The sequence below is a fragment of the Gavia stellata genome, chromosome 10 (genome assembly GCF_030936135.1).
Source record: "Gavia stellata isolate bGavSte3 chromosome 10, bGavSte3.hap2, whole genome shotgun sequence".
Lineage (NCBI taxonomy): Eukaryota > Metazoa > Chordata > Aves > Gaviiformes > Gaviidae > Gavia > Gavia stellata.
The window spans coordinates 3,860,411-3,881,200 of record NC_082603.1 but is presented as its reverse complement, the minus strand read 5'-3'; the positions used below and the strand labels follow the sequence as shown (position 1 = coordinate 3,881,200).

The 20,790-nt window shown below is 49.2% G+C and overlaps 1 protein-coding gene across 1 annotated transcript; it reads right to left on the bottom strand.

The window, feature by feature from the left end:
• Positions 1 to 216: 216 nt before the first annotated feature.
• COLGALT2 (collagen beta(1-O)galactosyltransferase 2) lies at positions 217 to 20,436 on the bottom strand. The gene is made up of 11 exons (XM_059821940.1): positions 20,408 to 20,436; positions 18,739 to 18,856; positions 17,853 to 17,987; positions 12,671 to 12,875; positions 7,584 to 7,703; positions 7,029 to 7,105; positions 4,988 to 5,094; positions 4,033 to 4,165; positions 1,962 to 2,089; positions 1,249 to 1,455; positions 217 to 783 (listed from the first exon to the last, which is right to left on the bottom strand). The coding sequence occupies exons 1-11, from the start codon at positions 20,419 to 20,421 to the stop codon at positions 507 to 509; spliced, it is 1,521 nt and encodes a 506-aa protein (XP_059677923.1). The 5' UTR covers positions 20,422 to 20,436; the 3' UTR covers positions 217 to 506.
• Positions 20,437 to 20,790: the final 354 nt, after the last annotated feature.

Genomic DNA, 20,790 nt, shown 5'->3' with positions numbered 1-20,790 from the left:
GAACATTTTTGGAAACAGTCTCGATTCCCTTGGAAAAACAAAACCAAATAACCCAAACGCTTGCCTGCAGTTTCTCCCAGTGACCGGGGTTATAAACGCCTACAAACCTACGAGGAGCAACAGTTACGCAGCAGCCCAGTTACAGCTATCCAGAAAGGTATTAACGCTTCTACACCTCTATATATTAATCTTTATAAATACAGTATTCTACACGAGGAACTGTAGAAAGACGTCGTTCAAGGTTGGTTTTTTACAAAAGCTTGCGAGGGCTTTTGGTCAGATCTCTGCCTTTTTTCTGCCAGTCTGGAACACTTGTCCTTTCTCCTCCTTCATCTCCCACCCAGTCCTAAGCGGCTTGGTTAGCTGCCAGGTCCGACCGCTGTGCTTTGCCATTCGAAGCAGTGGGAAGGAGACCACATGAAGAGCTGCTCTACAACTTTCAAGGGTGAAAAGCTAAAGTGTGAGGCAGGTTCAGCTGTCAACAGAGTCCCAGGGGAAGCGGGCAGTCATAGTTCATCCCTGGAGGACGGCGCGTTGAGAGATGACTGGGAAGGCAGGGCATCCTTGTTCTGGGCGTCGCTATGGATCTTGCCCTGCTGCCGGGATTTCCAGGAGTGCGTTCTGTCCCAGTCCGTTGACACGGTCTCGTTGTCCCAGATTGTGGAGGTCTCTGTGTCGCTGAGGTAGCCTGGCTGCCCCGTGTAGTGGGTGGGGTAAACAAGCAGGGGTTCTGCTGAAAAGGCTTTCAAGTCTCTGGACTCATAGTACTCCATGTACTTCGCTCTAAAGAGGAGAGAAAAATTACCAGTAATAGAGAAAACGTTCAGTCAGTGCCACTGGTTGTAACTGGGAGATACAAGCCAATCCACTGAGCAAATAGGTCCCAGGGAGTGGAGGTAGTTGCTGGGGTGGGTCTAAAGCAAGTCTGACTCTCTACAGAACCACGTGCCTTACAACCACACGCACAACCTATACAACCAAAGCCTCCGTTACCAGAGACGGCCAAGAGTCTCAGAACCAGCCCACGAGCCCTGCACCAGGTAGGAACAATAACCCCTCTGCAGCAGGTCTGTCACCTCCTTTGACCTGGGTCAGGAGCTCTGCTGCAGATAACCAAAACGCCCGAGGAGTAGCCCTGTCCCCCACCGGCCAGGCTGCAGAGGTGAGACACACCGACGTGATCTGGCTTAAGATCATTCGGCAAGACCCGGCTCATGTCAACCCAAGCAACGAAGGCATCCTACTTACACAGGGTGCTTGTTGTACATGACTGGCAGAAATTCATCTACAGGCAACATCTTGCTGAAAGGCTCAGCTCCGATGAGTTTCTGAGCCCCTTGGAAAGAGATTGCGTACCCCAGGGTCCAGTACGAGTAGTCAGCTTCCACCAGGTTCATGACATTGGGAACTGCTTTCTCAGGCTCCTGCACCTGCATCCTTTTCCGGCCAATGTAGCTTAAAGGGTGAAAAGACCATGGAAATTGGAACCAAAGCGAATCTGCAGCAGTTAGGACCACATGACTGTTCACATCAACCAGGCAAAGGGTCAATCCAAGAAGTAATCCCTGACCAGTCCTTACAGGTTTCTATCCTGCACCACTCCCAGACATCCACGTCTTAACCCAGTGGTATAGCTGTGAAAGACTTCATAAGGGAGCTATGATGCCATGGTCCAAGCCTCAGGACTAAGCTGTGTCAGTTCCCCTATCACAGCAGCATCTCCAGACACTACTGAGATCAACCAACACCACCCACAAAGGGCAGCGATGGTACCCAATGGGCATTCCAGCATCAGCCTGGCCCGGGAGGCAGAGCTGTCCTGGTGGGAAGAGCCACCGAGAAGTCTCTGCCACCTTCCCTGGCACTCCAGCATTAACCTCCATCTCCACCACAACACAGCACGTGCTGCTGACCTCCCCTGCGTGCCCAGGAGTTCCCATGGCTGAGGGCCAGTGACTTACATAAGCTCCCAGTCTAGCTGGGCTTGTTCAACATCATCCATCAGCTTCATGAGCTTCCTTTTAAACTGGTGTTCAAAGCGCACATCGTCCTCGATAACAAGCGTCTTCTCCAGTTCTCTGTTCACCACCTGGAACAAGAGGGTTCAGAAGTGATCACAGTGGCCCACATGGGCCACTCCATGCACCCTGAAATTGTTGGGGTCATCCTGACCTGGCACTGCCTTCTAGACCATGCAGGTGGGGACGCTGGAGAACCACTCCCAGACTCACAGCTCAGTTGGGAGAGACTGTGAGAGCCAGTGAGAACAGTCCTGAAAATAACCTGTGGCTGAGCATCTGCAACCTAGAAAAACCCTCCATCTGACGTTGCACCGTCTGGAACCCATGAGCTACCATCTAGTACAATCACAGCAACCACCTCCTCAAAGGAATGCGCAGCAGCCTTTGATGCCGAAGCTGCTGTTCAGAAAAACCTCTTTGTTGGAAGAAGCCTGGGAAGGAGACCAACCTCACGTATCCAAAGTCTGGCCCTGACAACTTAAGAGAAGACACAGGCAAAGGCATCCTGCCTGTAGGTTCCCATGTTATCATCTGCCCGTTGGCGATCTAGAAGTCTCAAGCCCAAAAGCATAACCTGACTTCTCAGTGCTGAGGTCACTCCCGCTGGCACTGAGCCGTTTGGACCAGTGCCCTGCCCTGCGACTAACCCCTCCGAGGGCAAAGGGCGGTCTGTATTTCGGTAACCACTGCCATTGCCCAGTCTTCTTTTACAGAATCACAGAATCACAAAGGTTGGAAAAGACCTGTCAGATCATCCAGCCCAACCATCAACCCAACCTCACCGTGCCCACTAAACCGTGTCCCACAGTGCCATGTCCACACGTTTCTTGAACACCTCCAGTGATGGTGACTCCACCACCTCCCTGGGCAGCCTCTTCCAGTGCTTCACCACTCTCTCAGGAAAGAAATTTTTCCTAATATCCAGCCTGAACCTCCCCTGGCGCAACTTGAGGCCATTTCCTCTTGTCCTATCACTTGTCACTTGGGAGAAGAGACCAACACCCACCTCTCTGCAACCCCCTTTCAGGTAGTTGTAGAGAGCGATGAAGTCTCCCCTCAGCCTCCTCTTCTCCAGACTGAACAACCCCAGCTCCCTCAGCCGCTCCTCATCAGACTTGTGCTCCAGACCCCTCACCAGCTCCGTCGCCCTTCTCTGGACACGCTCCAGCACCTCAATGTCCTTCTTGTAGGGAGGGGCCCAAAACTGAACACAGCATTCGAGGTGCGGCCTCACCAGCGCTGAGTACAGGGGCACGATCACCTCCCTACTGCTGCTGGCCACAGGATGGCCAAGGCCAGGATGCCGTTGGCCTTCTTGGCCACCTGGGCACACTGCTGGCTCCTATTCAGCCGACTGTCGACCAGCACCAAGCCCTTCTCCCTGCCTCCGCCACACCTCACTTGAAACAATCCCTCCTGTTGATGTCGGGCTGTGTAACTCCAGCATCTCTGAGGAGCACAGCCCAGATCTTCTCAAGTGTCACTCCCCAGGTGACCAGGGACAGATGGAAGCTACAGCTTTTACCACCAAACAAGATCTCTTAGCTCAGGTACCAGAGGTCCCTACTGTTAAGAATATTTAGGATACGCCAACTCAAAAAAGTCAATCAGCAGAGTCACTGGAACTTGCTTCAGCACAGATGCAGAACCAGGGGAAACAAAAACAGGATTTTTTTTTTTTTAACACCATTTATTCTTCAAAACCTTCTTGCCTATCTCCTCAGCAAACTCTGTCCAAGCAGGTTATTGGATGCTTTGCAAAATCAGTCATGAAAATATTCTGATAAAAATCACTCAGAGCTGTTGGCAAACGGAAAGCAGAGATGAGAAAGCTGAACGCTGCGTTTAGGAAAACCCCTGTGCGTGATCCCTTAAAAACCTAGGAGAACAGTTCCATCCTACACTTCCAGAAACCTGCACTGTATTTAATGCTCTGCCCTAAGACTGCTTCCTATTGCTCCTGCCCAAGCACCTTCCTGCAGGAACCCCGAGGCACCCGCAGACTCCTTACCTCCTTCCAGATGTAATAGTGACTAAGGAAGCAGCCGATCTCTCCTCTGGTCAGCGGCCGGGAGGAGTATGGGTCCCGGTAACCCGGGAGCATGTCGATGCTGAGAGCTTTGAGCTGACTCGTGTTCAGTGCTCTGAGAAAGAGAGAATATCTATTACTATTTTAAAGAAAAGTAAATTCAAAGTCAGACACAGACGCGGCACGAGAAACGCTGCTGACGTTCAGAGAAAAGCCCCAACCCAAGAAAGTGCTGCGCTTGTTTCGCTTGAAAACCCGGAGAAAAATGACCTTCTTGATTTACCTTTCTAAATCTAGCTGACAAACCATATCCTTAACTCCGCCAACGACTTCTTGTGGGACTAGCAACTTGTCAGCCGCGTGGCTTAGAGTATTTTCCTAAGAGGTCTCGACGGGTACCCAAGACCAAAGACCACTAGATGGCATGTGGGTTCCTATCTCCCTGAGGCCGTTTTGCAACTCCCAAGACCCAAAATTTCGGCCTTGATTTCTCATTACAAAAAGGTCTCAACACACCTTAGAGCAAGCTTGGAAAGGGCTGTGTCAGCGTAAACACTGTAGTACAACAGCTTTGTAGCGCTAGGACGGCCGATCTTCCCAGGAGATAATTGCTCTCAAGCATTTTCACCGCTGGCTCCTTTTAATCGGGCGCGAGCGTTATAGCTCACGGAAATCACCATGATTTTAACCCGATTTTCACGTTAGTCTGAACCACGCTGCCCTGGTTCTCCCATGGAGACTGACTAATCGCAAAAGAAGAAAGAACCGGAGCAGAACTGCCCCAAACAGGCTGTTAGGTAAATAAAAGCGATACTCACCCCTCCCTCAGCCCACCCTTCCCCACCAGAAGGGAGGTCAGGGCATCCGAGGAGCCGGTGTTAAGCAGTTAAGCACAACCCCCTCTTTGCAAACATCAGCAACCCCAGTGGAAACTCACTTTCCATCCACAGCCTCCACTATCTTGACTGCAATCTCCTGCTCATAGAGAGTCCGCAGCATCCGATCCCGCCTGTCTTTCCGACGCTTCAGATTGATCATGAAAATCTGGGTAGAAGAGAAAGACATCAGCCTCCCGGCTTGGGAGTGAGGAAGGAAAGGGAGTCCTGATCCCCTCTTCTCCAGCGGCACCACTGGAAAAGCCCATCTTATTAAAATACCAGGTGTGGTTTTCTTCCAGGTTGCTTAGAATTTGTCAAAAAATTGGGGTTGGTTTGGAGTTGAAAGGTTAGAGGCTCATTCTTTGTCTAACAACTACTTTTTATGGATGTTTTATGTCACGGGGAACAGTTGTTCTTCAAGGATGGATAAAGGTGAGAGCAGACCAGTTACAGCCAAGTCTATAATTTCCAAAGATATAGAATGTTTTGATTTATATTAAACACAGAGTCAAAGGGCCAACTCCAGTCCCAGTGGAACACTGACCCACGGGTTTCTCCGATACGCTGCCGCTGCCTGTATTTAGGATTATCAGTGGGGCCGCCATCCAAGTACAAAGACGCAGTGAAGAAAGGATTTTTGTAATTGCTTCGGGCACTGAAAATCCGCTGCTACACCCCTGCCAGAGCAGAAAGCCTAGCAGGGAGCCAAGACCAGGCAGAGAGATGGCTGGGCAGGGCTCAGTTCGAGCCTCGAGGAGACAGGCTCCGGTGCAGGGCAGAGGACTGAAGCCCTCATTTGCAGGTAAACTACAGAGGGTCAGGGATATTTTTCAGTCCCAGGCAGACAAATGCAGCCTTGTAGCCTGTGGAGCAAAACCTCATCCCAGTAAGAAGCTGATCAAATTCCAGCTCAGTACAAATGCAAAAATAATAAATTGGATAAATAAAGCGCAGCCACAAAGGACAACATGGAAAAAACCCACACCAGCTGTGTCCTAAACACAGACGCTCAAAACACACATCGCCAAATCAGGTTCAGGTTTTACAAGTCATATAAACAGACGTGGCAGAACACGCCGAGAAAACAAAGGCTCCCCTGATCGCCACAGCTCCCTGGGTCACGGTGCCACTGCCACCCCGGCAGCTGCACGCACAGGAGTCGCTGGCTCCGTGAAAAACACGGACGCTGGTTCCTTAAAGCACAGCAAATCCCTCGCCAGCCTTCCCCCGCTCCATGCCTGCTCTCTCCACAACGCGAGGCAGAGCCAGGACGGGGATTTCTGCAGGGTCTTAGGGCAGTACTAGTGTCAGCAACCATCCTTCTAGCTCATTTTTACTTAAAGGCCATAGCAGAAAAATGAGGTGAGCAAGCAGGGCAGGGGGAGAGCTGGCACGGAAAGGAGACAGCGTGCGTGGTTTTCATCCCGCCTGGACGTGCCCAGGTTGGGCTAGAACCCAGGGGAGAGCCTGGCTCCCCCAGCTGCTCCGGGCTCTCCAAAATCATTCCCTTCTATCACTGGAAAGCAGGAGAGCTTTCCCAAAAGACCGGGTTTTGTCACAGAATGGAGGGACTGCCAAGCTGCTCTGCAGAGTCAGAGACAACAGCAGAAGAACCGGGGAGTTAAATAGGTTTAACTTTAACTTACTCACTTTAATAAGTGAGGTTTTCAGCCTCACTTCTCCCATCTCCTCCTGGCTGGATTGCAACATCCATACCATTGAGACAGGAAGACCAAAAAATCTGCGGGGCACTGCCCTCGCACATAAATCTGCACTTCCCATCGGGGTCCTGCCGCAGGTACTAAGTGCCCGCAGACCTCACCGGCCTCGTTTCTCCACAGTAAACCAGAAGGAAAGACCATTCCCTGAGCCCTTTCCCTTCTGCTTCCCTGAGCTCAGCAGTTCTCCCCAAATAAGGATGGCTATTTTCTCCTTGCAAAAGGTTTAAGTCTAAAAAAGGAGTGACTGGGAAAGAGCTAACTACGTGAAAAGATAATATACTCCAAGGGAAATGGCTAGAAGCTCAGCTACAGGGAGAACCCAGGTCCTCCGGGTGATGAGCGGGAAGACAAGACAATACCAGCGAAACAGGTTCCTTACTTCATCAAATCCCATCTTGTCAGGGTGCTTCAGAGGAACAGAGACATACTGAGAGGGTTCAACGGGAGGACGATCGACTGAAAGAGAGGAGAGATCCCAAGCGTCACCTTCATGTACCTGCTGCGTTCATATAATGTATCCGCACGTGTTTTCATCACTGGACCTAAAGCCCCAGGGAGTTGGGATGTGAAGTCGGTGCAGGAGTGGGTATAGCGGAAAGCATCCACGTTGCAACGCAGAAGCCAGCAGCCACGTGCCAGACGGACATCACGGCAAGAACAGGGTTCTGCAGCATCCTTTCCCCATTAAAGATGCATTTTCCTATTTGATCTGGGAAACTTGAGGGATTTTGTGAATGGGGTTGCCCTGACCGTGAAATGATTACATCCCTAAGCAGAAAAGCGGTGGAAAATGGAAAACTGCGTATCAAAGCGGTACGAGAGCCGTCAGATCAGGAGGCAGACTCCCAAGGGGAAGAGCGCTGGGTTGCTGGCAGGAAAGCTCTACAAACATTAACTGGGGGGTAATCCATGGTGGCAGGGCACAGCAACTTACTCATAGCCTCGATTAGCGTGTGCACAAAGTTCTCAGTTTCTTCTTGCAGCGTCTGGTGCGATTTCAGGGGCATGGGAAGGAAACCATAGTGTTCGCGGTTGCAGATGAACATCTGTACTCCTGGGAACCACAGGAAACCAGAAATCAGAATCGGGTCTTTTACCAGCGGATTTTGCTGCTCTGTCGCTACGTAACCACAATCAAACTTACGCCAGGACCTCAGTCCCAAAAAGTTCTGCTTCATAAACAAACAATCCCGAAACAGAAAGTGGCAGCGTGATGTTTTATTTGGCTGGCAGCAAGCGGCTTCTCCTACAAAACCAATTCCCACTCGCCGCCTAACAGCAGGTATCTTGAACTGCAATCACTTTTCTCCTAGGAGAGACTGGGAACCCCCCTCTTCGCCCAGAGAACGGGTCTTTTTGGCTTCTACCTTCACGCTATGAAAACGATCCTACAGCGAAGACCAGAACTGGCCCTTAACAAAGCAGCGTATGACACGCACAGCAGTCCGCTGAGTAACTGGGGAGTACCACAGGAGCCCCCATGCCCAAAACCCCGCCGGCACCGCTCAGACCCGGCACCTTGCCTGGCACAATCCCTTCGCAGACCCAGAGCCAAAAGCTGGAACAGGTTTTCACCCCCCGAGTAAGCCAGCCTCAAGCAGTGCAACGGCTGGCGCAGGAGAAACAGCAGCGATCCCGGGACATGGAGCCTCAATCCCTGCACAGACCCAGGGCTCAGCAACAGCCTCCAAACCAGCCGGGAGGGAAACAGGGCTCAAAGGTGGGGGGAACACACAGTTTTGAAAGCTCAGGGTGAAGGGCGGAGGGATGTGCACCCACGAACGGGCAGGAGTCCCCCCTGCAACACAGAAAAGCTGCATTTGTTACGAACCCGCGAGGGCTGAAGCGGTTCAGGAGGAAAGGGAAGCTGTCCTACCGGACACCCCGCTGCTCCGCGGGGAGAGGAGGCCCTGCTCTGCACGCTGGGCAAAGCGGGGTGCAGCTCCATCAGAGCAGGCAGCCTTAGAGAGAGAAAAACGCAAACCCAGCGCGGCTAGGGGCGACGGAAGCTTTGGGCTGAGCTTTGCAAGGATTCGCTGTCAGACCACAACAAATCTGGAACGACTCTTCCAGGGTGGAGGTGCCAAGTCTCATCTGGCTTCCAGGAGCACGCGGTTGGCCAAAGGCAGGCCCGGGCAGTTCAGCTCCCCCGGGATGGCACGGATGAAGCTGCAAGGCCCAAGGCGTCAGTAAAGCTGCAGGGTCTGTTACTAGCCTAGCAAGGGATTCAGTCTGGGTTTTGCAGTCAAGCATCTTCCTGCTTCTGTTTATATTCTTTATATTGTAATGTAATGTCCTATCTTTATATTCTGTCCATAAAGACAATATACTTTCACCTGTGCTGGCAAAGGACTTTGAGGAATATATATGACAACCACCTTAGAAGTGCCAAGTCTACCAGCAAACGTGGTCCTTTCCTCTCCAGGACTAGTTTTTACTGTGCCCTGAAGACTAGAGAGAGACGCCAGCAAGGAGAAAAGACGCTTTCAAAAAGAGGTGATAACGTGACATCCTTCTACTCAAAAGCTTTTGCAACTGCTCGTTCAAGGAGCTGAATCCGAAGGTGTGAAAGAAAGAGAAGATGCAAAGCCTCTCCTCGGAGCAGATGCCTTTGCAAAGGGGAAGATCCACCCACTGCTTGTTCACTGGGAATGTCCCAGCAACGCGTCATCAGCCAAAGGCTCTTCCCTCTGGACCGCCAAAGGGTTCGCTCACTATCAGCTATAACCGCAGCAGCGCCGGGCCCGATGTCACATCAGGCAACACGCTCAAAAGCTACATCCAGAGAAGCCAAGGGAAAGCATTTCCATTGTTTTTCATTGAGCTCTGGTAAGGTCCTTTATTAATTAACCACAATCTGAAAGCTGCTAGAACCCATACAACTGGCCAAGCAGATTTTAAAGAAAAAAAAAATGCAAACCTACCCTTCTTTTTCTTTTTTTTTTTTTTAAATGAAACAAGCACCACCACCCCCCTCCCTCTAGGACAAAAATGAAAAGCAGACACTACCTGGTGTGTTGATGCTTTCATGTATTAGTCCCCCTAATCCTTCGTATTTTTAGCAGAGCAGAAGTGTCTGCATTAATGACCCCGGTGTTTCTACCATTTGAAGTTCTGCAAGTAAATTGCTGGCTACACTACTTGCCAAAACACATTCAGCTGTCAGCTGCAATTTAGGTAAATGGCAGAATAAAAAAATACTACCTGCTGACATTAATGGATTTGGCACTGATCTAATCAACTAATCTTATCTGGCTCACTGATCTCCGTTCCTATCTTCCGCTGGCTTAAGCACAGTTAATCTGCATAGATTCACGCCAGTATTTCTGTTCCTTCTGGGATAAAAGCTACTTTAGAATGGTAAAGCTACCTTAAAATGGGGAGGGGGACTCGCTCGCCAGCTCTGTTTTTATAATAAAAGAAACAATCGCCAGAAGGGACAGAAAAGCTATAGATATTTGTATTACTATTAGCCTTTGTAAGGCAGTGTCCAGGATTCACAGCCATCCCCTAAACCCACAGCCATATTTAGGCAACCTAAATTTCCCCCACATCCCTGTGACCGGACCTTCCCGCTGCCTGGCTCTACGTCTTCGGAGCCTCAGGCTGAAAAGAAGCTCAGGAGATCTGACTGGCTAAATGCTATCTTGCGAGTGCAAGGGGCTCTACAGAGTCCACCTTTGTCGATAAAACACCTGCACCGAGTCTTGTTCTGAGCCAGTCCTCCCACCACAGGCCACGTCCTCTCAGCAGAAACGGGACGGTCTCTTTGGAGCATCACAAAACAGACGCTTCGAGCAGTAGATTCACGGTTGAAAATCGATGGTTTGATCTGAGGCATTAAGTGCAGTACTTGGCCTGGACAAAAGCCAACATCATTTATGACTTCAGGGAAGTAAGTGAAATTTCTCTGAAGAGCAGTTTACCCCAAAGTCCGTACATTTTTCACATTTCTGAACTTGGATGTCATCCTCCCGTCCTGGGTGACAAAACTCAGCCCAGGACACAAGCCAACAACCTGAGCAGATCCATGGGCCAGACTGCTGAAGCAAAGCCTTTCATATCATGGGTCAGTCCTGGAAAAAGCTGAAGTGTTCTTGGATGGAAGGAAAAAATGATGGGTTTGAATCCCTGAAATATTTCTTAAGCAGCTGGAGCTAATGCAATGCAGTTACCCCACTCGTTGGACGCTGCATTTCTGGGAGAGCTGTCAGAGGGAACAAGTGGGGCAGGTAGATTTGAAGGAGCCTGCTTTGCTACCCAGACTCAAATCTCAATTCTCCTCTGGAGCCAATATACCGATGTCCTGACTCTCAAAGTCAGGGCCCCAAAGGTGCCCTGCAAGTTCACATCTCACCTCAGCCTCCCAAGAGCTCTAATTTCAGCTCTTGCTGCCTCTCTTCTATCATTCGTCTTTCTCATTTGATGCCCCCCATCCTCTCGTAGCGGAGTTTTGAAAAGCCCTGCCTAGTCTGCCAAGACAACTCCATCTTTTTCAGTGCCGTCAAGAACTTCAAACCAGAAACATCACTAAAAGGAAAGCCACAAACAGCTGGAGGCTGCTGTGCCGGTCTGGAAACGGTGGGAAAGGCAGTCTTCTCAGCCCGTCTCTTCCGCAGAAGCGACTGCCAACACCAAGCTATACGTCTTCACTTTCTGCTTGTCTGTCCCCCAAGAACAGCCCTTCCTTCTCACCTTAACTTTGCGTCTTTTACAAAGAGAAGACAGCTAACACCAACTGCTCATCACTCCGAGGACCCACCAACAACTTTTCCCTACTGACTCACCTCACTAAGCCAACAAACCAGCCCTGAAGCTCTGAACAGAAGTGCATTTCACTGGGGCTGCTGAGGTTTCATCAGTCCCTTTTTCCTTACAAGGCCCTAAACTTTCCCCTTTTCAACACAGCAGGGCAAAGAACACTACAGATGGCCATTACGACCATACTCTTCCCAGGAGGCTCCTTTCAGCTCCGACACAGCTACGTACAGGACTGCCAGCCAGGACTTCGCTGGAGACAGAATACCCAGCAGACCCACTCTCCAAAAATAAACCATAGAATGGTTTGGGACCAAACGTCCCCACCGCAAATACACGCAGCAGTATCACGCACTTAAGAGACAGGGATTTCTCCGAGACACCTGGAGCTCTCTGCAAACACCAACAAAGGAAGACGTCACTGAGGCTGTGACTTGGCCTGAAAGGACACCTGTATTTCAGACCTAACTAAAATCCTCCCGCTGTCCGGTAGAAACTGATCCCAGTATCAGCCAGAGCGGTACGCATTTTCCCTCCGCCGTGCCCCACGCATCTCAAGGCAGCTCAGCGCTCGACCGGTTCTCCCAACGCACCAATGATACAACGTCAAGCATGCAGAGCTTTGACTGCTCACACACCAGCTCTAACCTGCTCCTGCCGGCAAGAGATTTCCTCTCAGCACAGCCCACAGACTCCCCATCATCCCCCTGCAAGTTGCACTGATTTTGCTTTCAAAAAAAAAAAGACAAAACAAAAACCTCTCAGACAATTCCTGCTGAGCTGCCGTGAAGCAAAGCCCCGTCGGCACCGTGGGTAAGCAACTTGGGTTTTGTTTTCCACAAGCGCTGCTACATTTAAAAAGAGCGTCTTGCCCTCACCCACTTCCTCAGGGATCTCCTGGAAGCGGTGACTTTAGATCCCTTACCTACAGACTTCAGAATACCTTCCAGTCTCGCAGCCTCCCCTGTGTTCACTACTGTCTTGCTGTGACGCAAATCAAGGGTGGTTGCCACATGTTTTGCCTTCTGAAACACTGTCCCCACCCCAAGAATGGCTCCCGCGTCCTTTGAAGCTAGCTGTGATTCAAAACTGCACTGCCAGTCACTTGCTGCTGGTTATCCCTGACCAGATCCAAAGGAGGAAAGGGACCAGGGTCTTAACTCACCGCTGAAGTCATCACAGGATGTGATGGCCTGTGATCTCCAAGTAGAGGGCCGCACGTCTCTACTAGTGAATCCTCCCCAGCAAATGCTCCAGACATACCTGCTTGGCGACTGGAGAAGGCAAAGACCATGATATCATCAAAGCTCCAGGTGTAGTCCTGGTGTGGGGGGTAGAACGTCAGCTTGGTGGAGGCCTCTTTCCTCAAGTCAATGAGGAACGTGGAATGAATCATGGGGACAGCAAAACAGCCTGTCCTTTTCCATTCCCGAATCAGGGGATAATCCAAGGTCCTTCGGTAATAGCCCTGCAATCACAACGAGGGGGCTGCTTGTTACAAGGGATTTCTGTTTCATAGACGCTCCTTAGCAGAAGCTCTCACCCTTAGCCCTCCCCAGCAGAGACGGATCAGCGCTCAATTCTCAGATTTTTAAGTGTCTCCCATTTGGAAAGGGCTCAGTCAAGTATTTAGAAAAGTGAAAACTTGACCTTCTCTCTCCTTTTTAGCAGCTATTGGAAATCCAAGCCTTTCCATTGCAAAATTCCTTTGCAACAGAGCTTCAAACCTCGGACTATTTTCTCCTGGCTCTTCAAAAAACTTTCTTGCACATAGACTCTCAAGTCTGATCCTGGAAGCTGCTGAGCACCCATGACATCCTCCATGCTCAACAGGCACAAAGGACATTCAGTGTCTCAAAGAACGGGACCTGCAAATTATTTCTGACCATGGCTTTAAAATAAATCATTTGCTTCACTGGAGCAAAGGCAACACCTCAGTCTCCATCAGCTGTGTAAGAACCCCTGCTTCCTCCATCCCAGGGCAAGCAGGGTCTTGTCTCTGTAACCCCTCGCTCTGCTAACCTTCCAGCACTGTGGGTGCAACCCATGTTGGGCGGCTCACAGCTGGTTTTGCAGGTGCAATACGCCTAAAGCCATCAGATTTAGAAAGAAAGACACTGAATTCCTCCAGAAAGAAAATCCTAACGCACCGATTAGACACCCGGACACAGCTGATGGTTGAATCCAGAGCAGATTCTGGTCTTTAGAGAAATGATGAGTCACTAAAATAAGTTAAAGTTACTTTTACGTTACATTTTCCGTGAGCATCCTAGCACCGGCTGAGCAAATCGCTGCAGAACCACTTTACCCTGGTTTCGTGTAGAAGCATGGTGTGGTGCATTTGTCGATCCTCCCCTCTGCCCTTCGGATATCTAGTCCTCACAGTATGGTCAGAAGGTATCTCAAACACAGCCGGCCTGATTTCCATGAAAAGAAGCGAGCGAGTAGAGACCTGACTCACGCTCCCACTGAAGGAAGGGTTAAGACATTCAACTTTTAACAGATATCCGAGAATGCCCACAGGTCAAAGATGCTGGAAACTAATCTTTCCTCCTCCAGTCACTCACTACGGGGTTTTGGGGCTTTTCACTGCTCGTAAATCATGTCTAGTCAAGAAAGACTCCAACGTGTCAGCACTGTTGCCGTGCTCTCCCAAGGTTAGCTTCATGACAGCTAAATGTCAAGCTGTCTGGAGCTGGGTTTGGCTTGCCGTTGCTCCGTGCCGGAGGCTGCGTTTCAGGGCGTGCTCCAGCTGTTTCTCCCTCCCCAAGTCCCCAGGGAGAGCAAGGCTGAGCGCACGAAGCTGTGGGACACAGAAACAAGAAGCAGCAACTAAGAGAAAAGCAAAAAAAAAATAAAGCGGGAACTTTCCTGTTGGTTTGAGCAGCTTTTTTCACCAAATTCTGCAAGATGCGTTGGCTGCTAGGTTTTTCCCTCTGCTTTTCTCAGCTAATGCTGGTAATGATGGAAACTTACTGCTGGAGAGGTAACACTAAGGGCCAGGGCTGAGGCTGGTGCAGACGGGCAGAGAGGAGCTGTGGAGCAACGCTGATTTACATCGGTGGAAAACCTGGCTGTCTCAGGACTTAACCTTAAAAACTTAAAGGACAATGCCTTGGCTATGAAGTTTATATCTCCATTTTGAAACAAACACTGAAACAAGTAAACAGCCACATACACATACACACACACACACACCCTTCTCTTATTTATATATTTACTTCCCGAGAATTTGGAAAGTTCAGGACCTTTTCCTGCTATTTTTACTCAATTAGTTAGTCTGGACTGTGGAACTCCTTGCCATAAGATGGCATGGGTGCCAAAAAAAAGATTCAGACAGTGCTTTCAGTAGAAGAAGAAAAATCACTGAGAGCTTTAAAGACAAAGACCTTCCTCAGGAAATCATACAGAAGGAGATTGCCAGAGGATAGAGAAATATTTTGGGGAAGTATCATTCACTTACTTGTTTGCCATGTTCTTATACTATTCCCTAGGCGTCTGCGAGGAACCGCTGCTATCAGACGGACCTTTGGTCCGACCCAGTACAGTTATGTTTTCACCCTTCCTGTGGTCCCTACTTGTGTCCTTGGTAACACTGGGAAGGAAGAATGATGTTTTACACCAGGTAAATAGAAGAAAGGGGGAATGGAGTTTGCTCTTCGCTTCGCTCCAGCAATAATGATAACAATTAGTATCTGGTTAGCTCTCTGGAATAAAGCAAGAGAGTAGGGAAGGGCAGGACCATGGAGCCTCTCTGAAGTGCTCTTATTCGCATGCCCCAGGGAAGCTCAAAGACGTATTTGCAGTTCATGCTTAAACACATTTGTCTATGCGGTAGGGCAAGCTTGTCTTTACAAAGAAGGAAACACAAGACTCAGGCATGGAAGTAAAAGGGAAATCCTGAAGCTTTCCAGGGCCAACGTGGGCAAAAAGGGAAAATTTTCAAGAGAACAAAAACCCTCTTGCTATTCTAGGAGGGATACAGCTTAGGATCCTGTCTCCTCCTCAAAGGGTGACAAAACACATGCCAGCAGCAGACTGGAGAACAGGTCAAAAAGCTGATCTCGTTATTGAGGCTTACCCGGGAGAAAAAAGCATTAACTACAGTCCCCATTTCAGCTTGAATGTCTTGGAAAGCCCATCTAGAGCTTAGTCAAGAACATTTCCAAGGAAAAGAGTGAAAAAAGGCAAAAAATGACTGTGAAAATAGATCTGCCCTTCTATATATTTGATTCTCTTACTTTTATGGATGAGGTGATTGTACTGGGTTTGGCTGGGATGCAGTTAATTGTTTTCATAGCAGCCCGTACGGTGCTGTGTTTTAGACTGGTGACCAAAATAGCGTTGATAACACGCCGATGTTTTAGCCGCTGCTGAACAGCGCTTGCACAGCATCAATGCCGCCTCTGTTTCTCACTCTGCACCCCCCCCAGCAAGTAGGCTGGGGCTGGGCAAGAGGTTGGGAGGTGACACAGCTGGGACAGCTGACCCAAACTGGCCAAAGTGATTTTTCCAAACCATATAACATTGCACTCAGCAATAACAGGCTGCCCAGGGAGGTGGTGGAGTCACCATCACTGGAGGTGTTCAAGGAACGTGTGGACGTGGCACTGTGGGACATGGTTTAGTGGGCATGGTGGGGTTGGGTTGGTGGTTGGACTTGATGATCATACAGGTCTTTCCCAACCTTAGTGATTCTGTGAACACTGAGGGGGGACTTTTTCCAAAGTAGTCAGCGCTCAGGGAATGGCTGGGCATCCATCTCCTGCTGGCGAGTGACTGGTTTTGCATCACTTGATTGTTCAGGGTTTTTTTTTCCCCCTTCACTTATTAAACTGTCTTTATCTCCACCCATGAGGGTTGCTTCTGGGTTTGGGTTTTGGTTTGGGCTTGTTTGGGTTTTTTTCCCCTGCTTTTGCCCTTCTAATTTGCTCCCCCATCCCGCTGGGCGGCAGCAAGCAAGGGACTGGGTTGGGGGCTTACCTACCAGCCAGGGTCAACACAGCACAGTGATGTGGATCAACTTATAAAGGGATAGCTCAACCTCATTCCGACCCTAAAAATAGTGCTATTTCTACTACATGACATTTTTGTATCTTATACTTTCTGTAGCACGTGTGATTTGAAAAGGTAACATGAAACTCATTTCTAGGCTCAGCACTTCTGTCCTTTACACCAGTACCCTTTACACGCATACTTCAGCACACACACTCCCTTCAAGGCGAAGGGTGTTGCCCCACTACACAAATCTTGTTCATCTGTGAGAAAAATAACCTATATACAATGGAGAGCTGGAGAAAGAAAAGCAAATTCCTCTCAAGATTAGCGTCACCATACAGGAAAGCTAGCCTAAAATAACGTACCGAGAATTTTAAGGCCATTACACAAACTTATGGAAGCATCTCAAATAAATTCTGGTATGATTGGGTGTATATCGGTATTTTTTATGCAGTCAGTAGGACTGTAACACTTCCCGGGACTTTTGGCTAGGCAACCTCACTACAAGAAGGACATTGAGGTGCTGGAGCGTGTCCAGAGAAGGGCGACGGAGCTGGTGAGGGGTCTGGAGCACAAGTCTGATGAGGAGCGGCTGAGGGAGCTGGGGTTGTTCAGTCTGGAGAAGAGGAGGCTGAGGGGAGACCTCATCACTCTCTACAACTACCTGAAAGGGGGTTGTGGTGAGGTGGGTGTTGGTCTCTTCTCCCAAGTGACAAGTGACAGGACAAGAGGAAATGGCCTCAAGTTGCACCAGGGGAGGTTCAGGCTGGATATTAGGAAAGATTTCTTTACTGAGAGAGTGGTGAAGCATTGGAACAGGCTGCCCAGGGAGGTGGTGGAGTCACCATCACTGGAGGTGTTCAAGGAACATGTGGACGTGACACTGTGGGACATGGTTTAGTGGGCATGGTGGGGTTGGGTTGGTGGTTGGGCTGGATGATCTGACAGGTCTTTTCCAACCTTAGTGATTCTGTGATTCCTCTTGATTCAGCTTTTTCAAGTGAGGAATCTCAGATAAGGAAGTTTCACTTATGTGCACTGTGTGTGCAGGCAAGACATGTATTGCTTTGCTCATACCTACAGCTCGGTTAGAAAACAAAGCCTGAAAAACATTTATAGACTGCAATGTCCTCTCCACTCTTACCCTCAGATTCCCTATAAATGTACAGTCCTTTCCCAGAGACACCCTCCCAAGATTTGAGATGCCACCACTGAGAGAGGAGGACACTTAGATGACCGTATGACACCACTATCCTCGCTACACGCTACACCCACCTCTGCATGCCTCAGAGCTACGGCAACTTCTTTTCAGAAAAAGGACGCTACAAAAGCACACGGGAAAGCCCACGGAACAGAAACCATGCCCGCTGCTTCACAGACACAAGGCAGGAGGCCTTTCAAAACATAGGTTGCACCGTCACCCAGCACCGTTCATGTCGTCACTTGCCTGGGGGGTGATGCCACACCAGAAGTTAGAGTAGAGAGAGCGAGACTCGAGCATTGGTGCCACCAATGTCTTGTTTTCTGCAATCATCAGGTTCAGGGTTTGTGGGTTGGTCAGTAAATTATCTGCATCAATAAACTAGCAAAGCAAGAGGGGAAGAGAAAAAGAAAATTGTTATTAGAGGAAATTATTTGCTTCCCTGACACATTCTTGGGAACAAGGCAGCCAAAGGCACGAGCTATTGGCAAAAACCACGGAGCTGGTGGTTTTGATACCACAGGACACATGGCTGTCATGGGTGAACCCCGGGGAGGCTGCCCCTGCACCACAGCTATGGGATGGGAAAAGGTGAGGAGCTTCCCTCTGACTCCGCAGAACGTTACCGCAGCCCAGGGGCAAGGGAGCTGCGAGGAAAAATAACGTTCCTAAAAATTCAGGGCAGGTTTATTCTTTGAAGAGGATCAAGAGCTCTTTAAAAACTGGCCTCACACCCTTGCCTTGTTCAGAGACTGGGAACACCACCACGAACTGCCGCTGTAGTGACCAAAGGCACGCATCTTTCCACAACTGTTCTGCAGAACTATTGCCCTTACATTTCATCAGTAACAGGGGAGGTTTCAATCTGGGGGACCCTCGTAGGTACCTACCCACCACCAAGACTATATTCAAACCTGACCCCTGTGGAGAAAAGCCTTGGGCTTACGCAGGGACTTATCTCTCTAACTGCAAAGTCTCTTGCTCATCCGACCAAGAAACGACACGTGGCATCTCGCTGCGGTGAGCTTTGTCTTTAGATGGAGAAGAAACATTTTGGCAGCCCCAAGTATCAGAGTGACCACCTGAAATGCTTTTGCCCGAGGACAGTTAATAAATCAAACCTTGTATTTACCAGGATGTAGTCCGACCACTTCTCTCGTGCAGCGCGCAGGGCAGCCTGTCGGAGTTTCATCACGTGAGTGAATCGGGAGCTTGGCCAATGTTTTGGCCCAATTTCTTCCGGGTAAGACCTAACAAAGAAAAAAAAAAGTGACTGCAACCCATGCCTGGGCCCTATTACACTGGTCAAAAAAAAAAAAAATAGTTCCCTTGCTGCCTTCTTTCCAAAAGAAAAACAGTGTTAGAGTCACCTCAGGCAACCCAGGAGAGGTTTTGAGGGAGGACGATTCCAAGTTTCGTGCTGGCATGCGTACACAGGGCACCGGAGAACAGGCAGCGCTGCAGCTTTTCCTGCCGACCAAGCGATCGCAAGCGAAATAGCGCTGTCAAACTCAGGGGTTCCTTCTGCAGCGGCAGACCCTCACCTGGTGTAAATACAGGTTACCCCACCGACGCTGATTTACCTCATCTGACCCTCCGGTCAGATTTACCTCATCAGCCCTCTGCGAAGCTTTAAGTTTAAGACTGTAAACGCAGCTTCCGTAAGCCCAGTAGAATCAACAGAGCTGAGGATGCGAAGATGAAGGCAATTTGGATTCCCTTGGGGTCTGGGCATTATTAGTAACTGTTAACACATCCCAATAACAGCTCTTAAATCTACAAACACCCAAGACCCGACGCCACGAGCCCAATCATGCGAGCAAAGTTATGCGCATGTCTCTGTTTTCAGGATCAGGTCCAAAAGCAAATGCTTTGTAACGAAGATGGAAGGAAACTCAGGGACAGATCCCTAATGTGGAATAAAAATTCAGGACTTTGAAACAGTGCCAGCGTAAGCCAGCGGAGGAGCTAAGAATTTCAAAAACTTTTTACAGAACTTAAAAAAGCCAAGTTTGACAGGATTAGGAAAACTCAATTCCAATGAAAGGATTAAAAAGAGTCAATAAAACAAGCATTCCCTCTGGGTTTGTACCACAAATGCCTCGCCACTGCACTGAGGACCTAGAAAGTAAAAGCAAGCCTGGAGAAAAGACAAACTAATGTATTTTTTCCCTGATGGAAGAAATAGAAAACAGAACAAAACAAGGAACAGCTGATCTTAAAAAAAAAAGGGGGGGGGTGGGGGATAAAAACCCAACACACACGATTCTTTCACTTTGAAATTCTGCATATAAATAGATGTTGCCCTTCATCCTTAAAAGAGGATTCTCTTTAAGCCTAACATCGTATTTCAAAGCAACGACCCTGCAAATCATGCAAAGGCACAATATACTGAATTAAATCTAGTTCTCCTGCTCAGAACTTCCTGAATATTTGATGTCTCAGACAGAACTTTCACAGACACTATGGGAATGGGCTATGATTTCTCTGCTTCCTTGCAAATAAAGAATAGCAGCTTTTATTCCCCATGGCTTTCGATGCGATTTGTTTACCATGCAAAGAGAGCAGCTGCAGATGCTAAATAACTGAATGGAAAATGCTTTCTCCTCTGAAGTTCTGCATGAGTTGCTTCACTGAAGTCAGTGACTTTTTTTATGGGCTCCATAAGAACACAATTTTAATGAGACAGACCCCACAAAAAAATTCTAGGTTTTAATGCTTGGACATTTAGTACACCTTCTGGTTTGAAAACAGAAAACCTAGAAAATTTGACATATACACCAAACAACGTCAGTACTCACTGGGGGTCCTCCATCGGCCTCCACTCCACATCGTGGTAGAGGTTCTGCACGTTCTTCAGCCACTCTCTAAGGATTGCCGTGGTGTTATCAACGTTGTGGTCAGTGGCCGCCCTGGAAAAATGAGAGCACGAAGAGCCCTGTTAACACACGATTTAAGTCCTTTGCTTTTTCCCAGCTGGTAAATGAGTCAAACAGAGGCAGGACCTATTTCTTACAGGCACATCCAGCTCCCGGCAGAACTCAGGGCAGCTCCACAGACGCCCAAGTCCCTGGTAAGGCATGCAGAGCCCCACTTCCCCACGAAGACACAGCATCCCCTTAACGCCAGCACGCTTGCTCCCCTCTCACCGATCTCCTCCCGCCTCGCAGGAATCACAGCAGCT